The sequence below is a fragment of the Podarcis bocagei genome (assembly GCF_964188305.1).
Source record: "Podarcis bocagei genome assembly, chromosome: 12".
In the NCBI taxonomy this organism is placed as follows: domain Eukaryota; kingdom Metazoa; phylum Chordata; class Lepidosauria; order Squamata; family Lacertidae; genus Podarcis; species Podarcis bocagei.
The window spans coordinates 35,905,171-35,927,536 of NC_138137.1; the positions used below are offsets into that span (position 1 = coordinate 35,905,171).

The 22,366-nt window shown below is 44.0% G+C and overlaps 1 protein-coding gene across 13 annotated transcripts in view; it reads right to left on the reverse strand.

Moving 5' to 3' along the window:
* The window catches only part of ADAM22 (ADAM metallopeptidase domain 22), a 124,630-nt gene that overhangs the window by 89,598 nt on the left and 12,666 nt on the right, over window positions 1–22,366 (reverse strand). For all 13 annotated transcript variants that reach the window (XM_081163163.1, XM_081163157.1, XM_081163162.1 and 10 more), the window contains exon 3: window positions 12,520–12,596. In XM_081163163.1, coding sequence (XP_081019289.1) covers window positions 12,520–12,596 — 77 coding nt within the window. The remainder of the gene's footprint in view (window positions 1–12,519; window positions 12,597–22,366) is intronic.

Consider the following 22,366-nt stretch of genomic DNA (forward strand, 5'->3'; position numbering starts at 1 on the left):
GCTCTGGTCCTGGTATGCAGCCCCCTAAGGATTACCCCCAAGAAAATGTTGCCTTTGACAGAAAAAAGACTGCCTCCCCACCCCAGATTAAGAGTACGTAAATTCTATTCTCAATTTAGTAGATGGTAACTGATAACGTGCAGTACATAGATGGCCGCACTGCCTGGAGGCAGACAGTCAGGTCATGCATCCATAGCAGTGACCACAGGAGGAATGACCACTGGGAGAGGCGCAGAGAAAAGAACCGCCATGGTGCATCTGTAGCAGCACAACTGGACGCCTTCATCTGACCCACCTGCACCAAAACATCTGTCTCTCATATCAAGTCACTGCACCCACAGCTGACACTGCAACTATCCAACAGTTTGACTTCACCCCCAAAGGCTCATTCCTCCATTGTCTCCCGAGACCAGATGACTTCAACAACGACAGCCTAAATGATGGTAGAGAGCACAGTCCCAGCCAGTGTGAAAATAAAAAAGGAGAACTAGATTTTTCAGGTTTGGTTGTTCAGGTATTTCTGAGCTACACCCAGTTAGAAATCTTTGCAACAAACACAGAAAGAATGTCTTCTTTTTCCACCCAGGCTATTACATCAGATGTCAGTACTGATTTCTTTTTTGGAACAGAATAAGAGAGAGAGAACAGAATGGGGACACTAGATAAATTTGTTTTCAGCTTCGCTTGGGCATTTATTTTTCAAGAGCACCAGAGCCATTACCACATGTCGGCTTTAAAGAAACTATATTCAGGCTCACTCCGCATCTCTCAGCTTTGCTGCACTATTTTCAGTTGCTGGGAATAAGACCCCCTAACCTGTTGCTTCAAAGAGGTAATGCTGAGAGATTGGTTCTATTCTTTATCTGAAGCCACCATCAAGAAGAACCTCAAGTGACCCATCCATGCGGCTGAATGCGCCAAGATTTTGCTATCATCAAAGCAAGAGAAGGTGGCAATAGCTCCCCAGAAAGTGGTATTTCAGAGGCACTTTGCTTCTAACATCCTACTGGATCAGGCCAATGGCCCACCTATTCCATCATCCTCTTCTGACAGTAACCAACCAGATGCCCATGGTAAGCCCAAAAGCAGGAAAAAAGCCACATGTCCATACAGGTACCTAAGGTAAAGGTAAAGGGACCCCTGACCATTAGGTCCCGTCGTGGCCAACTCTGGAGTTGCGGTGCTCATCTCACTTTATTGGCCGAGGGAGCCGGTGTACAGCTTCCGGGTCATGTGGCCAGCATGACTAAGCCGCTTCTAGCGAACCAGAGCAGCGCACGGAAACACCGTTTACCTTCCTGCCAGAGCGGTACCTATTTATCTACTTGCACTTTGACGTGCTTTCGAACTGCTAGGTTGGCAGGAGCAGGGACTGATCAATGGGAGCTCACCCCGTCGTGGGGATTCGAACCACCAACCTTCTGGTAGGCAAGCCCTAGGCTCTGTGGTTTAACCCACAGCACCACCCGCATCCCTATACAGGAGAATGATGCAAATTATGTGAGCGCCTATCTCATGAAAAAGAATTTGCGCTTTTGCTAGCGGGAGCTGGGTGTGGGGAATCTCCTCATCAAAACAGGTATAAAATTTGTAGATAGTAGAAATTTCCTGTAAAGAAAAAGAATTTTAATAAGGGTGCAAATTCATGCAAAAGTGCTGTTTTAATACCATTAAGGCGATATGGAAATTCTCCCTGGCTAATGGTACGCATTTAACTAAAAGCACACTAGAGTAGCTCAGCATACATTTGGAAATATACTACAATATTCTTGGGCAATTTTTGCTGACTCCACAGAGCATGATAGAGCTTGCATGTATTATACAAAATAAATCCAAGCAATATGGTAAAATAGAGTAATAAATGCAATTAAAGATGGAAGGCTGCAGAAACAAATATGCGAATGTTATGAATAAACCTTTATATTTGCTATAGGAATAGAATTGGGCAATAGACCCAATTGCTTTGGGAACAATAATTCTGACATAAAATTGTTAGCACCAACTGTCCGCTGAAATGGGCTGCTTTGTGCAAGGAAAACAGGGCGCTTATACTGTATGCAGAGAAACTCACTTTAAAAAAATACAATAAAATTAGTCAGATTTTAAGCTTTCCAGTAGCATAATAAATATGAATTCCAGGAGGGGGGGGGCAGAAAATGAACAAGATTAATTGCATCTAATTAATGCAAGCCCTACCCAGAGTAGAACTTCTGAAAAAATGGACACAGGAGTAGTAGTAGTAGTAGTAGTAGTAGTAGTAGTAGTAGTAGTAGTAGTAATTCAACTTATATCCTGCCTTTCCTCCCGAAGGAGTCCAAAGCATTAAACACACAACAAAACAACTCTTTTTACAAAAGCTTTCTAAAACCAGATAAAACGTTCTTTCCTGTTTACCCAGACATTTTAACTTCCTCTTAAAAGTCCACAGCAGTTTGTACAGGTTTATATGTTCGCTTTCACATGCTTAACAAACAGCTGAAGTTATTATATGAAAACATTCATGTATATCGAATGACTCCAAGCTTCTCCCCTGCTTTTCATTCTTAAAAAGAAGACATAAACCAAGCCAGTTCAGATCTTATCCACCCTCAATATTGCCTCTTTAAAGGCCTATTCTTTGCTAAGACCACATCATTTCCTAAACTGTAACAATTCTCAAATATCATGAAAAGCAAAATTATTGTTCTGAAATGTAAAGTGCATGCAGAATAGCATGTCCCTTTTCTGCTCAGTAACTATGGACGCTCTAAGCAGTCAGTCACATATGGACAGCTTCTCCAAATACTTCTTTGTTCTTGAGTAATGAAAAGAGGGTCAATGGGAGTCAGTGATTTACAATCTCATTCACTGCATTAAATTATTTTCATATGAGTTATTTTTTTCATCTTGTCTTTAAAAAGTTCCAACTCTCCGTCTCTAAATTCTTTCCATATTTTTAATAACGCATCATCTGCTTTGCCTTATCTGACATAAAATGTGTAGAGGTGCACACATCAAGAAAACATTGCATCTCTTAATATTTTGTTGGTAAGAGGTAAAATGCAGTACCCCAGTACAATGATCTGTGTTCAGATATGAATACAAGCGGATCTCATGGTATACAAAGTAGAAGGGTATCTGCAGTGAATGATGGGATGTCATGCACACAAAACCCTTGTTTGCATGTCACTTTCAACCCCAGTTAAACTGAACTATGGTTTAAAGGTGTGCATGTAATATACTGGTGCACAGAACTAAAAACCAAAGGTGCTTTGCTCCCCCATGCTGCCCCTGTGGCAAGCTAAGCCACGGTTTGGCTTGACATTACGCCTGAATCCCAGTTCATGCTTTGCTTCCCCCAAACAAACCATGAGCGGCAGGCAGTTCATGCTCTGCTGGGAGATAAACCAAACACAAGCCCATATTCTGACATAATGCTAAGTCAAACTATGGCTTTGCTTGCGGTAGTGCAGCAGGAACATGGAAGGAGCAAAGCACACACAGTTTTAATCCCGTGCACCAGCATAATACATGCTCGCCTTCAAATGATCATTTAGATTCCCTATGGTTTAAAGCAACCTGTGAATCAGGCCACAGAACTATCTGTTGTAATGTATAACGAAGCAGCGTACTGGGGGAAATCTGTAGTCTAGAAAAGATTGCTAGGTCATGGTGGAAGTCTTCCACTGACTCTGCAGGCATAAAATTTCTTTCATCAACTTTGGGACATTGAATCATATAGCTTTCATATTTCCTCAAACATTTTATTTTGTTATTGTCCTGTCTATTCACAAACATACACAAAAATCCCCCCTCCCAGCCCAGCTACAACCATCTCTTAATGCAAAGGTAAAGGTAAAGGGACCCCTGACCATTAGGTCCAGTCGTGGCCAACTCTGGGGTTGCAGTGCTCATCTCGTTTTATTGGCCGAGGGAGCCGGCCAAAAACAATGTTTAATTGAGAGTTGAAACCCCAAGACATCTTCATCAAACAGCCACAAATGAAGCCCTTCTGGTTACTCAGTACATATTACTGGCTTAAAATGCAGCCAAGTCATTCTTTTTCCCAATCCAGATTAAAGCTTGGTTGTGGGGAAAAGACATCAAAATGCAGTATTTCATAGAAATGGACAGTGCGGATAAGGATTGTGGCTAATGCCATGTGTACAAGATTTCCCAACCTAGGGGTGAGAGTAATAGGAGTCAATGGAAGTGTGTCTGATGATGACCCTTGTATCTTTGACAGTGTTAGAAGATTGATATTACTACTTGGGGACAATCAGAAGTTTAATGGTAACATGCTAGTGCCCTTAACCACCTGTACTTGTCCAGGTAGCATGTTCCAAGGCCAAATGGGAATCTATACCTTTCAGCACAAAGATGCAATAATGAAATTACTCCTGAGATTCAAGTCTACAGCTATCCAAATAAAGATGGTAGAGATTTCTATTCCAGTGGAGTCGCGTCTCAAACGCAGCAAAGGAATAATGCCATCAGAACGGCAATAAAAATATTCCAAATACAAAAATTAGTGTCATGTAGCAGGATATTTTATTATTGCACAACATACATAGTGCCAAATAGACTATATGGGACTGGCTGAAATGACCGGCACAATCCGTGACCAGGGGAAAGAGACGGCGGAAGAAGACTGGAAGAAATTCAAAATATACCTTAAAAAACATTGTAAAATTAATGAATGCTAAAATGTTGTGGTTTTTTTTTTAAAAAAAGGAGATTACAGCTGTAAAAGATTAAGTAAAAGAAAAGAACAAAGGGAAAATTTGATAAAATTAAGTGTGAGGATTTGCTGAAATAATTTTTGAAATTGGGATGTAGAAAGGGGAGGTATGGGGAAGTCGGCGAAGTAAGGTTTAAGGAAAAGGCATATGAAATTATACATGTTTGTTTGTGTGTTTGTTTTTGTTTGTATTGTGTATTGTTTGTGTTTATAAAAACTGTGAAAAACCAATAAAAAATTTATATAAAAAAAACATACATAGTGCCAAAGGAGAAGAAGAAACCAGTAGCAGGATATTTTATTATTGCACAACATACATAGTGCCAAAGGAGAAGAAGAAACCATACCCAGATGTCATGATGTTGCTTGCAAAGATGTGTTTAAAGAGTGTGTTGCAATTTTCCATTCACTTTAATATTTGAAAAATGAGTGATTTTAAAAAAAAGAAATATAAACCAAAAATGCTTTTCAACCACAGAGAAACCGGCAGTCAAAACCCAAAAGTGCCAACCTTCTTTTTATATGCAGTATCCAAGGAAACTAACCTAGTTAATCTAGCAACAACTTTTCCTGCTAAATTTAAATGTCATTTAAGCCTAAATGTCGCTTTTAAATTGTAAGCCTATAGGCAGGGTTTGCTCTTTTAAAACTTAATTATGTTACTACACCTGGCTTTTAACTTAATTGTGTTGCTGCACCTGAAATCATATTCAGTTTAATATTTTTGAAGTGTTTGGCACTGGCAAACATGACCCCCACTCTACACCCCAAACTTTACAAGCATAAACTGAAATGTTGTGGTATCCAATACTGCCTGCCCCCCCCCCCCACTTGTTGGAAGGCATCTGTCAATGGAACAAAGAGTGGGACACTTTTTTTTGCAATCATCAATGCAAGTGCTGAGTAAATCTACATTAGAAATTTGGACAGCCGGTATAGCAGCTTTGGGGAGGACTTCAAAGGGAAGAAATTGTCAAAAATTGCCTCCCTACCTGTTCTGCTGATGGCTGCCTTTCATCAGCAGAGAGAACAACACTGGATAACTAAGCACACCTTCAAAAGCCTTTTCTGTGCCAAAAGAGGCCACAGCAGCGAAGATGCTCTGCTAAACCTTAGATTTATATACCAAGTAGGATTACTTTCAGTGATCAGATTCCTACAGAGCAGATTTAAAAATAAAAGGATTTAAAAATAAAGCTGTAAGTCTCTGAAAATCAGCTTAGCCAAAAACTATAATAATACTTCCACAACTATGCTTGTACGGGTAAGAAAATAAAGCAAACATGGTTGTAGAGGCAAAGAAGTATTTGAGAAAAACTGATCTACATGTACTGCCAGATTAATATGGTGGCACAGGGGAATGCTATTTTGGAGATACAAAGGAAAACACTTTTTTCCCAGTTGTTCCTTACTCAATAGCAGTGAGGGATCCAATGAGATGCCAGATATTGCACGAAGGAAAAGTGGTATTCAGGTCCATTTTTAAAAAGGACGGCAGCTGAAAATGAGAAATGCTTGGAAACTTGCGCTCCTAGCATATGTTGGCAGTGCACCAGAATAAATGTCAGAGAACCTATGAAATCCAGTAATACTAGAATAACTAAAGTTCTGTTACACACAAAGGACAAAGATGTTCCAAGAACAACTTTCCAAGGAGTTCTTTGTTGTTCCTGTGCAAACAACTTTGGGAAACTGCAACTAACAGATAAAAGTTCATCAATGAATTATTGATCGTTGCCATTCAGGCTCCCGTTCGGAGGGTATATACCCAAATTTATGAGGCAACAGTTCATGAGGATTCAAGTATTGACACATTTAGTTTACATAAACCAAATGCTGTAATGGCAATCATCTTGTGTCTGCTTAGTTGTGCAAGAGATTTTTTCATGAAGAACAGAACGTTATCCATGGAGGCGAAAATACTAAGTGGTAAGTTAGCAACAATCACCTCAAGTGGTTGTGTCTAGTGGCTCTGAACAATACATTTTCACAGATTCCCGCAATCAAGTGATACTGTACTAGCAACCGCAGACGTACTGTAACCATACTATAAACTCATCCTAAAAATAAGCATCTTAATTTTTGCTTTGAGATGGAAAGGATATGTGCAAAGAAAATGCTTAGGAAGAGCACACAGTACAAAACAGTACAAAACAGTCAAAACAGTACAAAACAGTCAAGGCTGCAACCACTTTGTGGGCAGCAATGAGACTACCCCAGCCTACAGTCCAAATTTTCTGTCTTGGTTCAGCCCATAACATGATAGTGAAGCCAAAGCACAATCATTCCATTTAAAAACAAAACAAAAAACAACCCAGCATGCAAAAGTGGCAATGCAAATACACCTGTTCAATAAAAGAAACTCTTCAGAAGACTTTACAGGGACAGTCAAGTGATGGATTCCATCCCCTACCCAACTTCTAGTGCACCCCTTATCAGCTTGATGAGCCTTTTCTTTAAGGAGAATTTTATTGTACGCAACCAAGGTGAACACCATCCTCTACATACCCAGCCAATCACTACGTTCTGCAGAGGGCATCCTGCAGATAGGATCCTATCTGGAGCTCTGCTCTCCACAATGCCAGAATCAGGCCTTTAGTGTAGCGGCACCAACGTTTCGAAACTCTCTCTCCCACTGCCTATTAGATATCAAACAGGCACAGTCTCCATTGTCTTTCAATGTTTCTCTTTCAACAAGCTTTCTAAATGGAGATATTCATCCCACTTGGTACTTGTACTGGTTTACTGCTTTTATGTAAGTGCTGTCACTGTTTTAAACTTTATGCTGTTGTTGGCATCCATCTGTCTTTATATATTTCTGGCATCATTTTTTAAAGAGTTGTTCTATATGTTGTTTTAACTGTTTTTATACATGTACCTGTTTCATATATGTTTTTATTGTACCGCAATATGCTTCTGAATACCTTGTGGTAATTGATTCATAAATGAAACAAACAACAACATTATTTGGAGGCTCTGAGTGCTTGACTTGTTTATCTCAATGGGTAAGAAACACAAATTAGTAGCAGGAATATTTTACCAGAACAGTTAGTAAGCAGCCTTACTCTCTATCACACCAAAATGTGGTGGGTGGGTGTTTTTTTTAAAAAAAGAGCTTTTAGAAGACAGCAGGAGGGAAAGGGGAGATTTTATACCATATACAGCTTCTTTTGTGCTTTGCATCTTTTGGGATTCTAAACATCCCAGCGCATCAGTTACTTGGCATTCAACAGGCAACTTCTTCACGTTTACAGTCCTCAGGCAGGAAGAAGGAAACAGCTACAGAGAGCCTTTCATCATCACCACTAACCGTATAGAACTTTCATGTCAAAAATGCTTTGGAAAACGTATCCGTCTTTATCAAAACATTGCAACCAATGATGTGGGCTTCCTGTCCAATCTTTGAATTGGACAATTTTTTCAGTACCCACTGGAGACTTTTCAGAAAATAATCTGATGACCTAGAAAGTGATCTAATTACTTGTATCTAGTAAACAAAGTTAACAGCTTTGAAATTGGCCTGGTATTTATTTGCAATTAGCTCATCGTTTCTAATCAATTTATGAAACGGAAAATTTTCCAAGGAAAAATAAACCACACACGGCAAATTCCACCTCGCATCACTGACTGTAACAAGCTAACTATGGTTCATACTGGCAGGCAATGGAGGTTCAATGAGAGTTGAACTCCTTGTGCCAAGCTCAAACAGCCCATTGGCTGCCACAGCCACAATCTTTACAGCGGGATTGACTAGCACTGGACTTTGCTGTATGCTGCACCTTTGATTTTTACCATTAAACATGCAAGTCAGGCATGAGGAACCTCTGTCCCTGCAGATGTTGCTGGACTCCAACTACCACTAATCCCAGCCAGTGTGCCCAATGGCCAGGGATGTTGGGAACTGAAGTCCAGCAACATCTGGAAGGCGACAGTGCTTCAAGGCAAACTTCACATTGTGTTTTTCATTTACAGTTTCACATGACCCTGCAATACGAATGTTGCAGGCTATTTGCCAGGAAGAGCCTTAAGGCAGAGTTCATCCGCCCATATCGTAATTGAAAGCACTAGCTGTGGCCAAGGTTTGTTCTTGGCTACAACTCGTGGTTAGCAAGGAGGGAGCTTAATTAAACCTTTGAAATTCAGTAATACTTAAAAAAAGCTATTCCAGGATAACAGAAGTGCCCAACATGGAGGGGGGGGGGGAGTCGCACACATGTGACATCACCATGAGGTCCTACTAGGCCCACTGCCATGGCGAGGCCCAGCAAGGCCCACTGCTGTAAGACCCAGGCCCTCAAGTTTGGGGGGCTTCAGCCCCATCCCAACAGACTTTACAGGGCTGAAGACACCTGTAGAGTTGGTGCCTCTGTGGGATAACTAATAATTAAAAGCAAAAATTTGGAGGATGGGGCTCTCAATGGCTACCTCACTGTCTTGAGGCACTGGCCCTGTTTGAAGGTTTCCAACAGGCACCTGGTTAGCCACTGTGAGAACAGGATGCTGGGCTAGATGGGCCATTGGCCTGATCCTGCAGGACTCTTCTCTTGAGATCCATTCATGTATTTTCGTTGTAATTTTGTTTTTCAATAACAAGAGGCACCGTTTTACTCCCCCCCCCCCCCGGCATCACAAATGTGGCGCTCTCCGTTCCCTTGGATCAATTTGCTGCATATGTGAACCACCAGGTCAAGTTATTCTGGAGTCCAGATGCATCTGATTATCTTGAGAAGTTGTAGCCTAATTAAAATCCCTCACCCACATCTGTTTCCTTGCAAGATTTAAGTGTTTCACCCCTGCAAGAGCAGCAGCAAATCTACAACCAGCCCCAAATCACAGGCACTAAATCAATGGACATCTAGGAAAGGACCCTCATCTGCTCCGCATATGTAAAAATGCATTGATAGAGATAAGATATATGGCTCTCGCTCAGCCTTGCATGTGCTTTACATTAAACCCAGAAAATGCAATCCTTCAACCCAGAGTCCAAATCTCGCATCTGGTACAAAACATCATTTGTACTTCTTCAACTAATACGTATGTCAGTTTTCACTAAGTAAGGACTGTGATTCCTCACCAACAGAATTTTTAAAAAATCGAACTTTTCACAGATTACGCAGCAGTTGCTTGTTTTTTAAGTCATTTTTTTCATACCATGCAAAATATGAGCAACTGGTATTTTTTCAAAATACTTTCACTATGCACAACACAGCAAGCAACTTAGCAGTGGACATTCTGAAATTTGATTATGAATAATGAAACATCAGGCTTCACTTAGGTATTCACTGAATTCTTTCTCTCTATGTTTGAAACTGACATAGTGGACAGTGATAATATATTTGGTTCCGAAAAACTGAAATAAATTCATTATTTGTTTTTAGGTTCTCTTAACAAAGGAAACATTTGCTGTTTCTGTTTTAAGCCAATATAATTCATACAGGGATCAACTATTCAGGTACATATATCACTAGTTTTCTTATTTTTAGTCTGAGGAGAGATGTAATTTAAATGAAGAGCTGAGTTGACAATGCTATGAACATTTAAGTCAGTTCTCTTTTTATATTTATGTCTTTCTTTATTTGATCAGTAAATACAATGCCAGGATATAAGTCAAACTTTATTATTGTCTTATGAGCCATTCAGGTGAAAATACATTGCACAAATAACAGAAAAATTGCATAATTGTGTCTTCCCTGTCCTAGTCTAGGATACTAAGCACATTGGGTCTCTTCAAAGCAACAGGCAGCTGAGTGAGATGGGAGGAATCACCAACTAAACCATGGTTTATCGTGATAGCAACAAGGCTGATTTTTTTTATTAACCATAGTGTAGAGCAGTGTTTCCCAAACGTTTTTGGGCAACGGCACACCTGTTTACCGGGAAAAAATCTCGCGGCACACCACCATTAAAGCCCCGCCCCGTGACGTCAGCGCGCAGCGTCACGCCGGGAGGGACGCACAAAAGTGAAAGTTTTTTCCCTTCCCCTTGCCGGGGTGGGAGGAGGCAGCAGAGCGAGGGACTGAGGGACGGCGGCAGCTGAGGCGGCGGCGGCTGTTGTGGTGGTGGCGGCGATAGCGGGCGGAGGAGGAGCCGTCGCCGGGAGTTGCTGCTGCTGCTGTTGCTGCTGCTGCCCGGACATGCCGGCCTCCTCCTCCTCCGCTGTCTCGCAAGCAACCCACCCTCCCCCCGCTTCCCCAGACCGTCTCCCCCCCCCACCGCCGTGTCCCCTACCTGTGCTGCAGCCCCACTAGCCCCAGCGTGATCACATGGGGCACGTCCAGCTCCGTGGGCCACAGGCCGGAGGCGATGCACCCGAACACGCCGCACTCCTCCCGAATCCCCAGCTCCTCGAATTCCATGGTGCCCGAGCGAACACGTGTTGTTGTCAGTGCAGCTGCTTCTGTTATTGCCGCTGCTGCCTCCTGCCGCCGCCGCCGCCTGGGTTTGAGGGGGGGGCGGAGGAGGAGGAGGAGAAGGAGGCGGCGGCCTCAGAGGCGCGAGTTCCTCTCCGCGCCCACCCCTTGCGCCCGCCTCATTTACATGCATACATTACGAAGGGGCGAAATTCCCCGCCTCGGGGCTGCTCCGCGTGGTGGAGTTGGTTTCCCCACCCCAGAGGAGCAGAGCAAGAGAGGTCGCCTTCGGGGCGGGGGGGGGGGGCTACTTTGTATCTGCCTTTGGACACAAGTTAGCTCCCGCTCGCTCTTTCTCTCTCCCCACAAGTTAACTTTGTTTCCCTCTCTCTTTCTCTCCGCGCGCGCGCGCTTGCGCTTCTGAGAGCGAGTTTTGCCCAGTGGCTCCGAGCTGAAGAGACCGCGAAGGGCGGAGGGAGCTGGGCTTTGCGCGCGACGGAAGGGTTCTCCCCCCCCCTTATGGAAACGGGGTTTGAGGGAATAAAGGGGTGGGGAGGAGACTTCGGTTTTCGCGCGGGGGAAGGGGGCGTCGGCGGGCGCTCCCCTCAGATTGGAGAAACGCTACCAAAGGGTTGTGAGCGGGGGGTGTGTGTGTGTTAAAAACATCCCTCCCTCCGTGGGTGGAGGAAAGGGGGCTGGGAGGCAGGATGTGGCCCCGGCGGAGAGTTTTAGGTGGCCCAACCCCTTCCCTTTCCCAATGAGGTGGAAGCATTGGCGGGTTTCTGCAACCGCGCCCCGCCCCCTTCCGCCGTCCGTGCCCCCCCCTCCCTTCGTACGCAGCCCCAAAAGTGCCTCCGGACTCCGAACGCGCTTCTTTTTCGGGTCGCTTCCCTCTCGCGCGCTGCTCACTTGGTTTTGTTCTCTCCTAGGCGCCCGACTCGCCCGCCTCCCTCCCACGGCACACCAGCCGGTGTCTCACGGCACACTAGTGTGCCGCGGAACACCGGTTGGGAAACACTGGTGTAGAGCACTATGCTCAAACCCTAAAACTCTGATTATTCTTAAGGATAGTTTGTTGAAACAAGCCAGCTTTGTGACCTATGATTTGTAGATGGCTTTCCTCAGACAAACTACAGATAAGATTAACCACATGTTTGGGGTAACGTAGAAAATTTGGAGTTAATGAAAAATGGAAGTGAAAAAACAACTTGTTCCCATCACGATAAGCCAGCTCTGTACCAGTGGGAAGGAAATGACTAAGGGATCCAGGATCCGACACACGAGAATGTGTACTTTGGAGAGTATTTTTCATTTTAAGAATGAGATAATACTAAGCAGCATTAAGCATTAAGCAATATTGGAAAATATCAAAATACATTGCATAAATGCTAAAGGGTGGGGGAGACAAATGTGCAAATCAAATATCAATTAAAATATTTATATACTTACTGGTTTAGCTCTACATCCAGGATGAAAGAAGATCCAAAGGCATCAACTTGGAAGCTGGCTCGGGCAATATGAGTGGACTGCAATGTTTAAAAAAAGTGAAATGGGTTAGCATTCAACCAATGCATTCTTTTACATTCACGACAGAAAAAAATATATACTTTGCACCAGCACAAAAATACTGAGGCACAGTTAAGGATGTTGAATAATTGAGCTGATTTTTTTTCCATGGGAATGTGAGGTTTTGCAGAACAGCATAAAGAGCTGACTATACCCCCTTATACAGGGATTTCTAATTCTGGCACATTTAACATCCTTACAGATGAGGAAATAGTGCTTTTGGTTTTGCTGTCCCAGATGTGGGATATTTACTGTACAAACCAATCTCAGTGTTATTGCCCATTTCAATGGGCATGGCTGCCCACAAAGAAAACTGGGAACAATTATTAATGATTAAAGTAATTACCTACAATATATTTTGGGAAGCTGCCTGCTGTTGTACATTTGGATCCCTACTAAGATATCATAACAAAATTTTGCATGATGCTTCCCAAGATCAAGCAGTAGTTTTCGGTCTATGTTTGGATACAATTAGACACAACTCTGTATAAAGATGGCAGACTGAACTTTCTCAAAACTGCAAAGGTGTTTTCAACCCCTTTGACTTCCCAAGCAATGTCAGGTTTGAGGTTGCTAGTGAATTAATCAATATGAATTAATTGATTAATATCATTTTTCTTATATACACTGAAATTGTATATGCTTGTAATATGTATGGTTCTGAGATAACAATAATTAAAAGCACTGGGATTTGAAGTCTGGTGAGAGAGCTGGATTTAGCAGTTCTTATATTTTCACAAAAAACCCCTCTTGTTATGTCCTTGTAGGCACAGTTAGGAAGCTTTTCATCTGCCCCAATGGCTCATGTACAGGTTATCCCTAGTAACTTACCTCATAAGAAGTCTATATGGCTGCTTATGCATGCTATGTGCAAATGGCCCAATTTATGAGATAAGTGCAAGATCCTAGCTAATTGTACTGTATATGGACAATCGCCAAGAGGTTCCTTTATCATATTTGTACTGATACTGAATGACCTAATTATCAGATAGCTATTCTGAAACACACTTCAACAAAGTTGAATTCTGTTCCACGCTGGTTAAAGGCTAGCTAGAGACATTTTGCTGGCTAAGACAGACAATACGGCACCCCTTCTTCCCATTCCAGATACAGAGACTGGCTAGAGAGTGACAGCTGATTCTCACTTCAACCAGTTCAGAAGAATTAGTCATTAAGTTGCAACTGATGCCATTGTTGCCTTACAATATCTGCTGCCTGAGGCAGGCACTTCACACTGTCTAACGGCAGGGTCGGCCTTGACCAGCTGTACAGATAAAGTACATATGTAATATACTTCAGCACACAACAGAGGGGGAGAAAAGGCAGTAAGCATTCTCTATGGTTTTCCAGGCAAAATACAATCTGTCACATTCTTAAAGACATGTACTGTGCTGAAAAAAACAAAGCCATGGGAAATGTTTAGAAGGAATTTTTATAAAGAGGAAGAAGTGAGGCATGGGAGAAGGAAATGGCCCAATTCCAAGAACTACTGCATAGTTAAGAATTTCTGGAAAGGCTTTCTGGCTGACTCTCACTTGTCGGTAAATTAGAGGGTTATTTGACCAAGCATGGCTGCTTTGATAAAGAGACTGCTAGTTGAAGCCTGTATGGAAGTCTTTAAGAACAAAATCTTCATTTTAATGAGGAAGGAGCCCATTGTGGCTTGCCAATTATACCAATGTCTGTTTTGACATTGGCAACTGAGAAGCACTGACTGCTTGGGAACAAGTGCTTAGTTAACGTGTTTGAAGAGATGAACCTTGAGTATGACGCAGTAAGGAAGTTGTTATGGGTTATTTCCGACTAAGGAATCAGCTATACAGCTGAAAATAAAACGTTTATTATACAAATGTGGCACTAGATGGCAACGGTGAGCTACGGTAAATTCAATATATTTTTCAAATTGCGTTTGTTTGTTTGTTTAAGCATTTTCATAGCGTTTTTTATATGTGTCTAGATTCCACCTTGGTCATACTCAAGAGTATGGAGTTTAGATCCCTCCAAACACATCAGAAGTAAAGAGGAAACATTACAGAAGATCTACCGAATACAGTCAAAAAGAGAACTATAGCCACCATGGATAAGCTTACTTTCCTGCTCAAAATGTGCTCAAGACATACCTTGCTCATGTTTCGAAAATGTAATATTCTAATTTCTGCATATGACTAAGGAAGAACATCACATTTAGATGCCGTGTGTGTGTGTGTGTGTGTGTGTGTGTATTTTCTTACTGGTACACATCCTCTTACTACCCAAAAGAGCACTTAACTTTCTGTAATAGTCAGCATACACTAACAAAATGTTTGCTATTTCCAAGCAAGATATGGAAACAGATTCTGGGCAAAAAAGAGAAAGTACATGGTGAGAACGCTAGAATTCTGCAAATTCAGGACAGACCAATCAACAGGTATTTGGCACAATGACTAAACATGCCCTCCAAGTTCAAGCACACACTTCTGAGTACCAGTTGCTGGGATCACAAGCAGGAGAGTGCTGTTGCCATCATGCGCTGCTTCTGAGCTTCCCATAGGCATCTGACAAGCCACTTTGGGGAACCCAAGATGGCGGACTCAATGGAGCTTAAATCTGATCCAGCAGGCTGCTGCTTTTTCTTAGGTGCCATTTCTAAACCCCAGGCTCCTCTTCCACTGCTTTGATTCACAGATAACATTTCCAGTTCTACCAATCAGTGTTGGGGAAAAGTCGTAGCTCAGGGGTGGAGCACATGGCTTGCATACAGGTCCAGTCTCCAACCTTTCCAGGTATGTCTGAGAAAGACTGAAGCTCTGGAGAGCTGATGCAGTCAGTGTAGTAGACAGTACTGAGCTAGATGGACCAATGTTTTGCCTCAGTATAAGGCAGATTCCTATGTTCCTATGGTTTGCCGGCCTGGGGACAGGCCTCATGTTCATGCGCTCTCTCCCGCTCCTGCCTGCGCCCCACACATGCTAGCGTTCATGAGTTACTGCCTGGCACCTAAGACAAACATAATTCTTCTTACCTAACTGGTACCCCAGTGTTAATTTGTGGGTAACAGAAAATGAGCAATTACATCAGAGAGGCTGGGGAAAGAAAGGGATGCTCCCAGGTGATAGGTGAGACGGCTCGCTTTTTTGTTTGTTTCTCTGGGAGAAAAGTTGAGATATACCTGTGAGAGAAGACTTCGCATTCTTCTAATTCTTTTTCATCGTTCTTTTTTCTTTTTTGCGCTTCGTTTGTTTTTTGGTGCATTATGAGAAGTCTTAATAAAATTTCTTTTAAAGAAAAGAACTGACAAACTATAGCTTGTGCTTGCTTGTTTGAAAAAGGACCACTCCTTGCTCCGTTCCTGGTGATATCACATTTCCTGCTTTCCCTGGTAAGTTTGGTCATTGTGAAGAGTCTGCCCACAAGTTTCAAACACTATGAGAAATCACTGTTTCACAACATCCCATGTAGTACCTATCGCCACACAGCCAACTACACACATTCAACATGCGGAACTAATCCAGAAGAGGTTCTCAAATTTATCACCACCACAGCTGCTAATGGAACATATGGGAGACACCACAACTTGATCCTTGTCAAGTGCCTTCTGACAACACAAAAGGTAGAGATTAACAGCAAAGAGTCATTGAAACTAAGGGCATTTTCCACGTGAGGCTCAAATCAGTTGATGCCCACATCTCTCCATGAAGTGAATGTAAACCTTCCAGGTAACATAAAGGGTTGTTGAATTTTTCCTTAACACAAAGTCAGCCTGGAATGGAAAACCTTGAGCTCACTGTTTCTATACACAGGATAAGGAACCTTTTTCAGCCACAGCCTCTGGGGCCACATTTCCTAGGGAAAATTTGGGTGGAGCCATAGGTGAACAGCAGGCTACATTCAAACCAGTGAAGTTGCGTGGAGGGAACACTGGGGCGGTTGCCCCAGGTGCAAAATTTGTTAGGGGTGCAAAATTTCAACACCTTGTGTTGGACAGCTACCATTGCCGGACTCCTCTGAAAATGGCTTCTCCATGCGAACCAGGAAGTGACTTCTGCAGAAAAAAGAATGACTCTGAGGCTGCAACCTCCTGAGTGACGCAGGCACCTTAGGGCAGCAGTTGAATGCACATGGGTATTCCATCTGTTTCCCTCCAACCCACCCAACCCTCCATGTGGCCCCAAGCACTGGCAACCCATGCTACGTCGCTGACTCCAACTACATAGGACAGAGGTATCTGCACCCCGCCATCAAACATTTCAGCTATATAAAGTTAAGGGAAACCCATTTTGAACACAAAAAAATTCCAAGTCTTTAAAGTATATAAATATTCATACAGCTTGATCATATGCATGTTTTATTCAGAAATTAAGTTCCATTGAGTTCAAAAGGTTTACTGCCTTGTAAAATGCACACAGGATTTCAGCCTGAATCAAAACGCTCTAAAACTGAACATTTAAGCATTTTTATTGTGGGAAATTATTATATATAAGAAAATTGTCTAGCAAATATAAAGAAGGAAACATACAATTCTGCTTATTAGGTATATTTCACATTATAAAAAAGAGCATAAATATTTCAATGAAAATTTTAAAGCATTTATGAGAACCTTCCATCCAACAACATTCAAGCATTTATGAGGACCTTTCTTTCAGGATTCTTTTTTTTTAATGGGGTAAGCAAATTATTCAATCAACCCAGCAATACAATACCCAGCTGCAGTAAACAAGGAAAGAGAATTCTCTGCTGAATCAGCACTAACCAAAAAGGGGGGGGGGGTGAAGACAAGTATTGCAGCTCTGGTAGGCAGTACTCAGAGCAGGAACCTATTCTTGAATCCTCTGTAATCTGTGGCAGAGACCTTCTCCAGCACATACACATACACACGCACACCCCTAAAACGCTGCTATTGTCCTCAAGAGAACCCTGCCTAGGGCAAGAAGGAAGACAGTAGTTCTAGCAAATCTAACTTACAAAGAAAGGATTAAAGATTTATTCTCACATAAAGGAAGCCTCTCTGTAAGGTCAAAGATGCTTAAGAGGGTTAAAAGAGGGAATGATAAAAATGTAAACAGATTCATTCCTTCTTGTTGAGCACAAACATCTGCATTTAAACTTCTAGCATAGCCAATGTGGTGCCTCAGCTCAGCTCTTGCTGGACTACAGCTCCCCAAATCCCTGACCACTGACCAAGCTGGCTGGGGCTGATGGGAGCTGTAGTCCAACAATATCTGGAGTGAACCCAATAAGCCACCCACTTCCAGCTCATTTGGTCCCTATAGGCTTGGGGTGGGTAACAGCAAGCTAAAAGATAACACAAAATATTTTTTGTTGTTGTTGTTTAGTCGTTTAGTCATGTCCGACTCTTCGTGACCCCATGGACCAGAGCACGCCAGGCACTCCTGTCTTCCACTGCCTCCCGCAGTTTGGTCAAACTCATGCTGGCAGCTTTGAGAACACTATCCAACCATCTCGTCCTCTGTTGTCCCCTTCTCCTTGTGCCCTCCATCTTTCCCAACATCAGGGTCTTTTCCAGGGAGTCTTCTCTTCTCATGAGGTAGCCAAAGTATTGGAGTCTCAGCTTCAGGATCTGTCCTTCCAATGAGAACTCAGGGCTGATTTCCTTCAGAATGGATAGGTTTGATCTTCTTGCAGTCCATGGGACTCTCAAGAGTCTCCTCCAGCACCATAATTCAAAAGCATCAATTCTTCTTTATGGTCCAGCCTTCTTTATGGTCCAGCCTTCTTTATGGTCCAGCTCTCACTTCCATCATTGCCTTGCCGTGGCGAAGGGGCTTGAATAACTCAGAGAAGCTATGAACTATGCCGTGCAGGGCACCCAAGATGGACAGGTCATAGTGGAGAGTTTTGACCAAACGTGATCCACCTGGAGCAGGAACCGGCAAGCCACTCCAGTATCCCTGCCAAGAAAACTCCATGGACAAAGACAACAGGCATATAAACACAAAATATTACACACCATTAAAAACCAGAGCTGGGAGGGAAGAACCTCTAGAAATCCAATCGTAGCTGTTGCAGGCAATGCACGGTGATCATGAGGATAAGCTAAGGTGGGAACTGTACCAGCTCCAACACCTTTGCAAAGCAAGAGCAGGAGATTGTAGGGGTGCTGCTGGAAGGAAAAAATGCTGCCATCTGTCAGCAATTTATCTGTTTTGCAACCAAAGAGAAGTAAGCAGCCACAGACCTCCAAGCACTTCTGCAATCAAGATCAACTTTTTACAACCTTCTGCCGTCCAGTCGTTTTGGACCATATCTCTCATCAGTCCTAGCAAAATATCTGGAGGGCACCAGGTTGGTGAAAGCTGATCTACAGGGCGCAGTCCTTGGACAATGCAGGCAGGGATGGTATTATGGCTATAGCATTTGGAATACTGTGCAGAAACAATGGAGAAAGAAAGCACTGTGCAAAGCGTGGCAAATTAATTATAGGTATGATCCTATCTATGTAAGTAATTGTTATTATTTATTTTCTAAAAAAATAAAATCAAATGTTCTCTTTTATTGCAAGTGTATTGTCTGCAATTAAACAGGAAAAAGACAGCCAAAAAGCAAGTCATGGAAGTTACTAGCATTCAGATGTGGCAACAGAAGTTAGATATATTCTTTTCACCGTTTGGAATATTCTTTTATCCAAGAAACAAAACACGCTGCTTTCCTGGCTTGTAATATAACACAAGAAGTGAGACTCTGGGATCTTGACTGCTGGTATGGTTTTAGTGGAGCTACCTTTGAAGGCGACTCGAAAACTATAACTAATCCAGATTGATGCAGCTAGACTGGTGACTAGGAGTGGCCACCGGGACCATATGACACCAGTCCTAAAGGATTTACATTGGCTCCCAATACATTTACAAGCATAATCAAAAGTGTTAGTGTTGACCTTTAAAGCCCTAATAGCTTTCAGTCCTGCATACCATTGTTTAGCCCGGACACTGAGGTCCAGATCCAAGGGCCTCCTTCACTTTACTGCGAGAAGTGAAGTTACAGGGAACCAGGCAGAGGGCCTTCTCAGTAGTGGTACCTATGATATGGAACACCTTCCCATCAGATGTCAAGGAAATAAACAACTATCTGACTTTCAGAAGGCATCTGAAGGCAGCCCTGCATAGGGAAGTTTTTAATGTTTGATGTGTCACTGTGTTTTAAATCTTCTGTTGGGAACCGCCCAGAGTGGCTGGGGCAACCTGTCCAGCTGGGTGGCATATAAACAATAAAATTAGTAGTAGAAGTAGTAGTAGTTTCTGTTTTATACTGGCCGTTTTAATGCTGCTTTTTAGATTATTTTGCATTGTATGGCTTACTGTATTACCATAGATTGCTGGGACCATAGCTTAGCGGCACAGCAACTGCTTTCCACACAGAAGATCTTAGGTTCAGTCCCCAGCCTCTCCAGGAAGGGCTGGCAGATACCCTTGCCTAAAATCCTTGAGAGCTGCTGCCAATCAGTGTAGACAATACAGAAGTACATGGACCAGTTGGTCTGAATTGGTGCGAGACAGCTTCTTATATCCCTATGCCATACATTTTACAGAGAACATCCGCAAAGCAACAAGTGAATCCCAGCTGAGTTTGTTTAAGATTGCAGACTGAGCATCTACATAATTCTCAGGTGGGTCTTCCTGCCCAAGCTGTAAATTATTCAACCCTCGTATGCATTAAGATTACAAAGAAGTAATTTAGGGGTCATTACCTTTGTGACCCATTATAAATTATATACAGTGGTACCCCGCAAGACGAATGCCTCGCAAGACGGAAAACCCGCAAGACGAAAGGGTTTTCTGTTTTGGAGGCGCTTCGCAAGACGAATTTCCCTATGGGCTTGCATCGCAAGACGAAAGCCCATAGGGAAATGCTGGCGGTCGGGAGCAAAGACATTCGCCCACAGCCGGCCTTCAGAAGAGGACCTCTTCTGAAGGCCGGCGGGGGGCAAAAGTCTTTGCTCCCCCCCGCCTGCCTTCCTCCCCCTGCCCCGGGCGATTTTAAATGCTGGCGGGCGGGAGCGAAGCGTTCGCTGCCTACCCCCAGCATTTTAAAATCTCCAAGGGACAGCAGAGAAGTCTCTGTCCCGGGGAGATTTTAAAATGCTGGGGGTCGGGAGCGTTCGCTGCCGACCCCCAGCATTTTAAAACGCTTTTCCGAAGCGGGGGGCGGGAACATCTGCCCCAGCCGCCCCACTTCGGAACGCTGTTCCGAAGTGAGGAGGGGGGGCGGGAACAGCTGCCCCATCCGCCCCACTTCGGAACGCTGTTCCGAAGTGAGGAGGGGGGGCGGGAACAGCTGCCCCATCCGCCCCACTTCGGAACGCTGTTCCGAAGGGGGGAGGTGGGGCAGGAACAGCTGCCCCATCCGCCCCACTTCGGAACGCTGTTCCGAAGTGAGGAGGGGGGGCGGGAACAGCTGCCCCATCCGCCCCACTTCGGAACGCTGTTCCGAAGGGGGGAGGGGGGGCGGGAACAGCTGCCCCATCCGCCCCACTTCGGAACGCTGTTCCGAAGTGAGGAGGGGGGGCGGGAACAGCTGCCCCATCCGCCCCACTTCGGAACGCTGTTCCGAAGTGAGGAGGGGGGCGGGAACAGTTGCCCCATCCGCCCCACTTCGGAACGCTGTTCCGAAGGGGGGAGGTGGGGCGGGAACATCTGCCCCAGCCGCCCCACTTCGGAACGCTGTTCCGAAGTGGGGAGGTGGGGTGGGAACATCTGCCCCATCCGCCCCACTTCGGAACGCTGTTCCGAAGTGAGGAGGGGGGGCGGGAACAGCTGCCCCATCCGCCCCACTTCGGAACGCTGTTCCGAAGTGAGGAGGGGGGGCAGGAACAGCTGCCCCTCCCCCCCTTCGGAACGCTGTTCCGAAGGGGGGAGGTGGGGCGGGAACAGCTGCCCCAGCCGCCCCACTTCGGAACGCTGTTCCGAAGGGGGGAGGGGGGGCGGGAACACCTTCTGAAGGCGGGCAGGGGGCGAAAGTCTTTGTCCCCCCTGCCTGCCTTCCCAGGGGCTTTTAAATCGCCCCGGACAGCGGAGAAGTCCTCCGCTGTCCGGGGCGATTTTAAAATGCCGCCCGCCAGCATTTTAAGATCGCCCGGACAGCGGAGAAGTCCTCCACTGTCCCGGGGTTTTTAAAAATGCTGGGGGTGGGAAGAAAAGCCCTTGTCCCCCCCCCCCAGCCTTCAGAAGAGGTCCGGGGACAGACTGTCCCCGGACCTGGTCTGAAGGCGGTTTCCCTAGGAACGCATTAATTGATTTTCAATGCATTCCTATGGGAAACCGTGCATCGCAAGACGAAAAAACCGCAAGACGAAGAGACTTGCGGAACGAATTAATTTCGTCTTGCGAGGCACCACTGTATTAGCACTGCACTATGCACTGCTGATTTTGCAGTGGCCATTGGATGGAACAAAGAAATGGACACTCCATCAGTCATATCTGGTACTTGGAACATCCAATATACGTGGAGAAGCAACATGTCCATTTCCTATAAAAACTGATTCACTTACCGACCTTGGAACTATTTATAGAACTGATGGTCACAAATTAAGAGTTATATTAGCTCTAAGAGATAACCCAAATTGAGCATAAAGTCTAAAATAAAAAAGGAAAATAAAATGCACACCAGTTTTTAAAGCATTGAAATTACTAAGAATGTGTGACCTACCAGGACTGGGCACAAGGCAGACGGGATCCACTGGCACATCTCTGGGTGAGTTGCAGTAGATTGACAAGGATCATTGACTCCCAATTGTTTC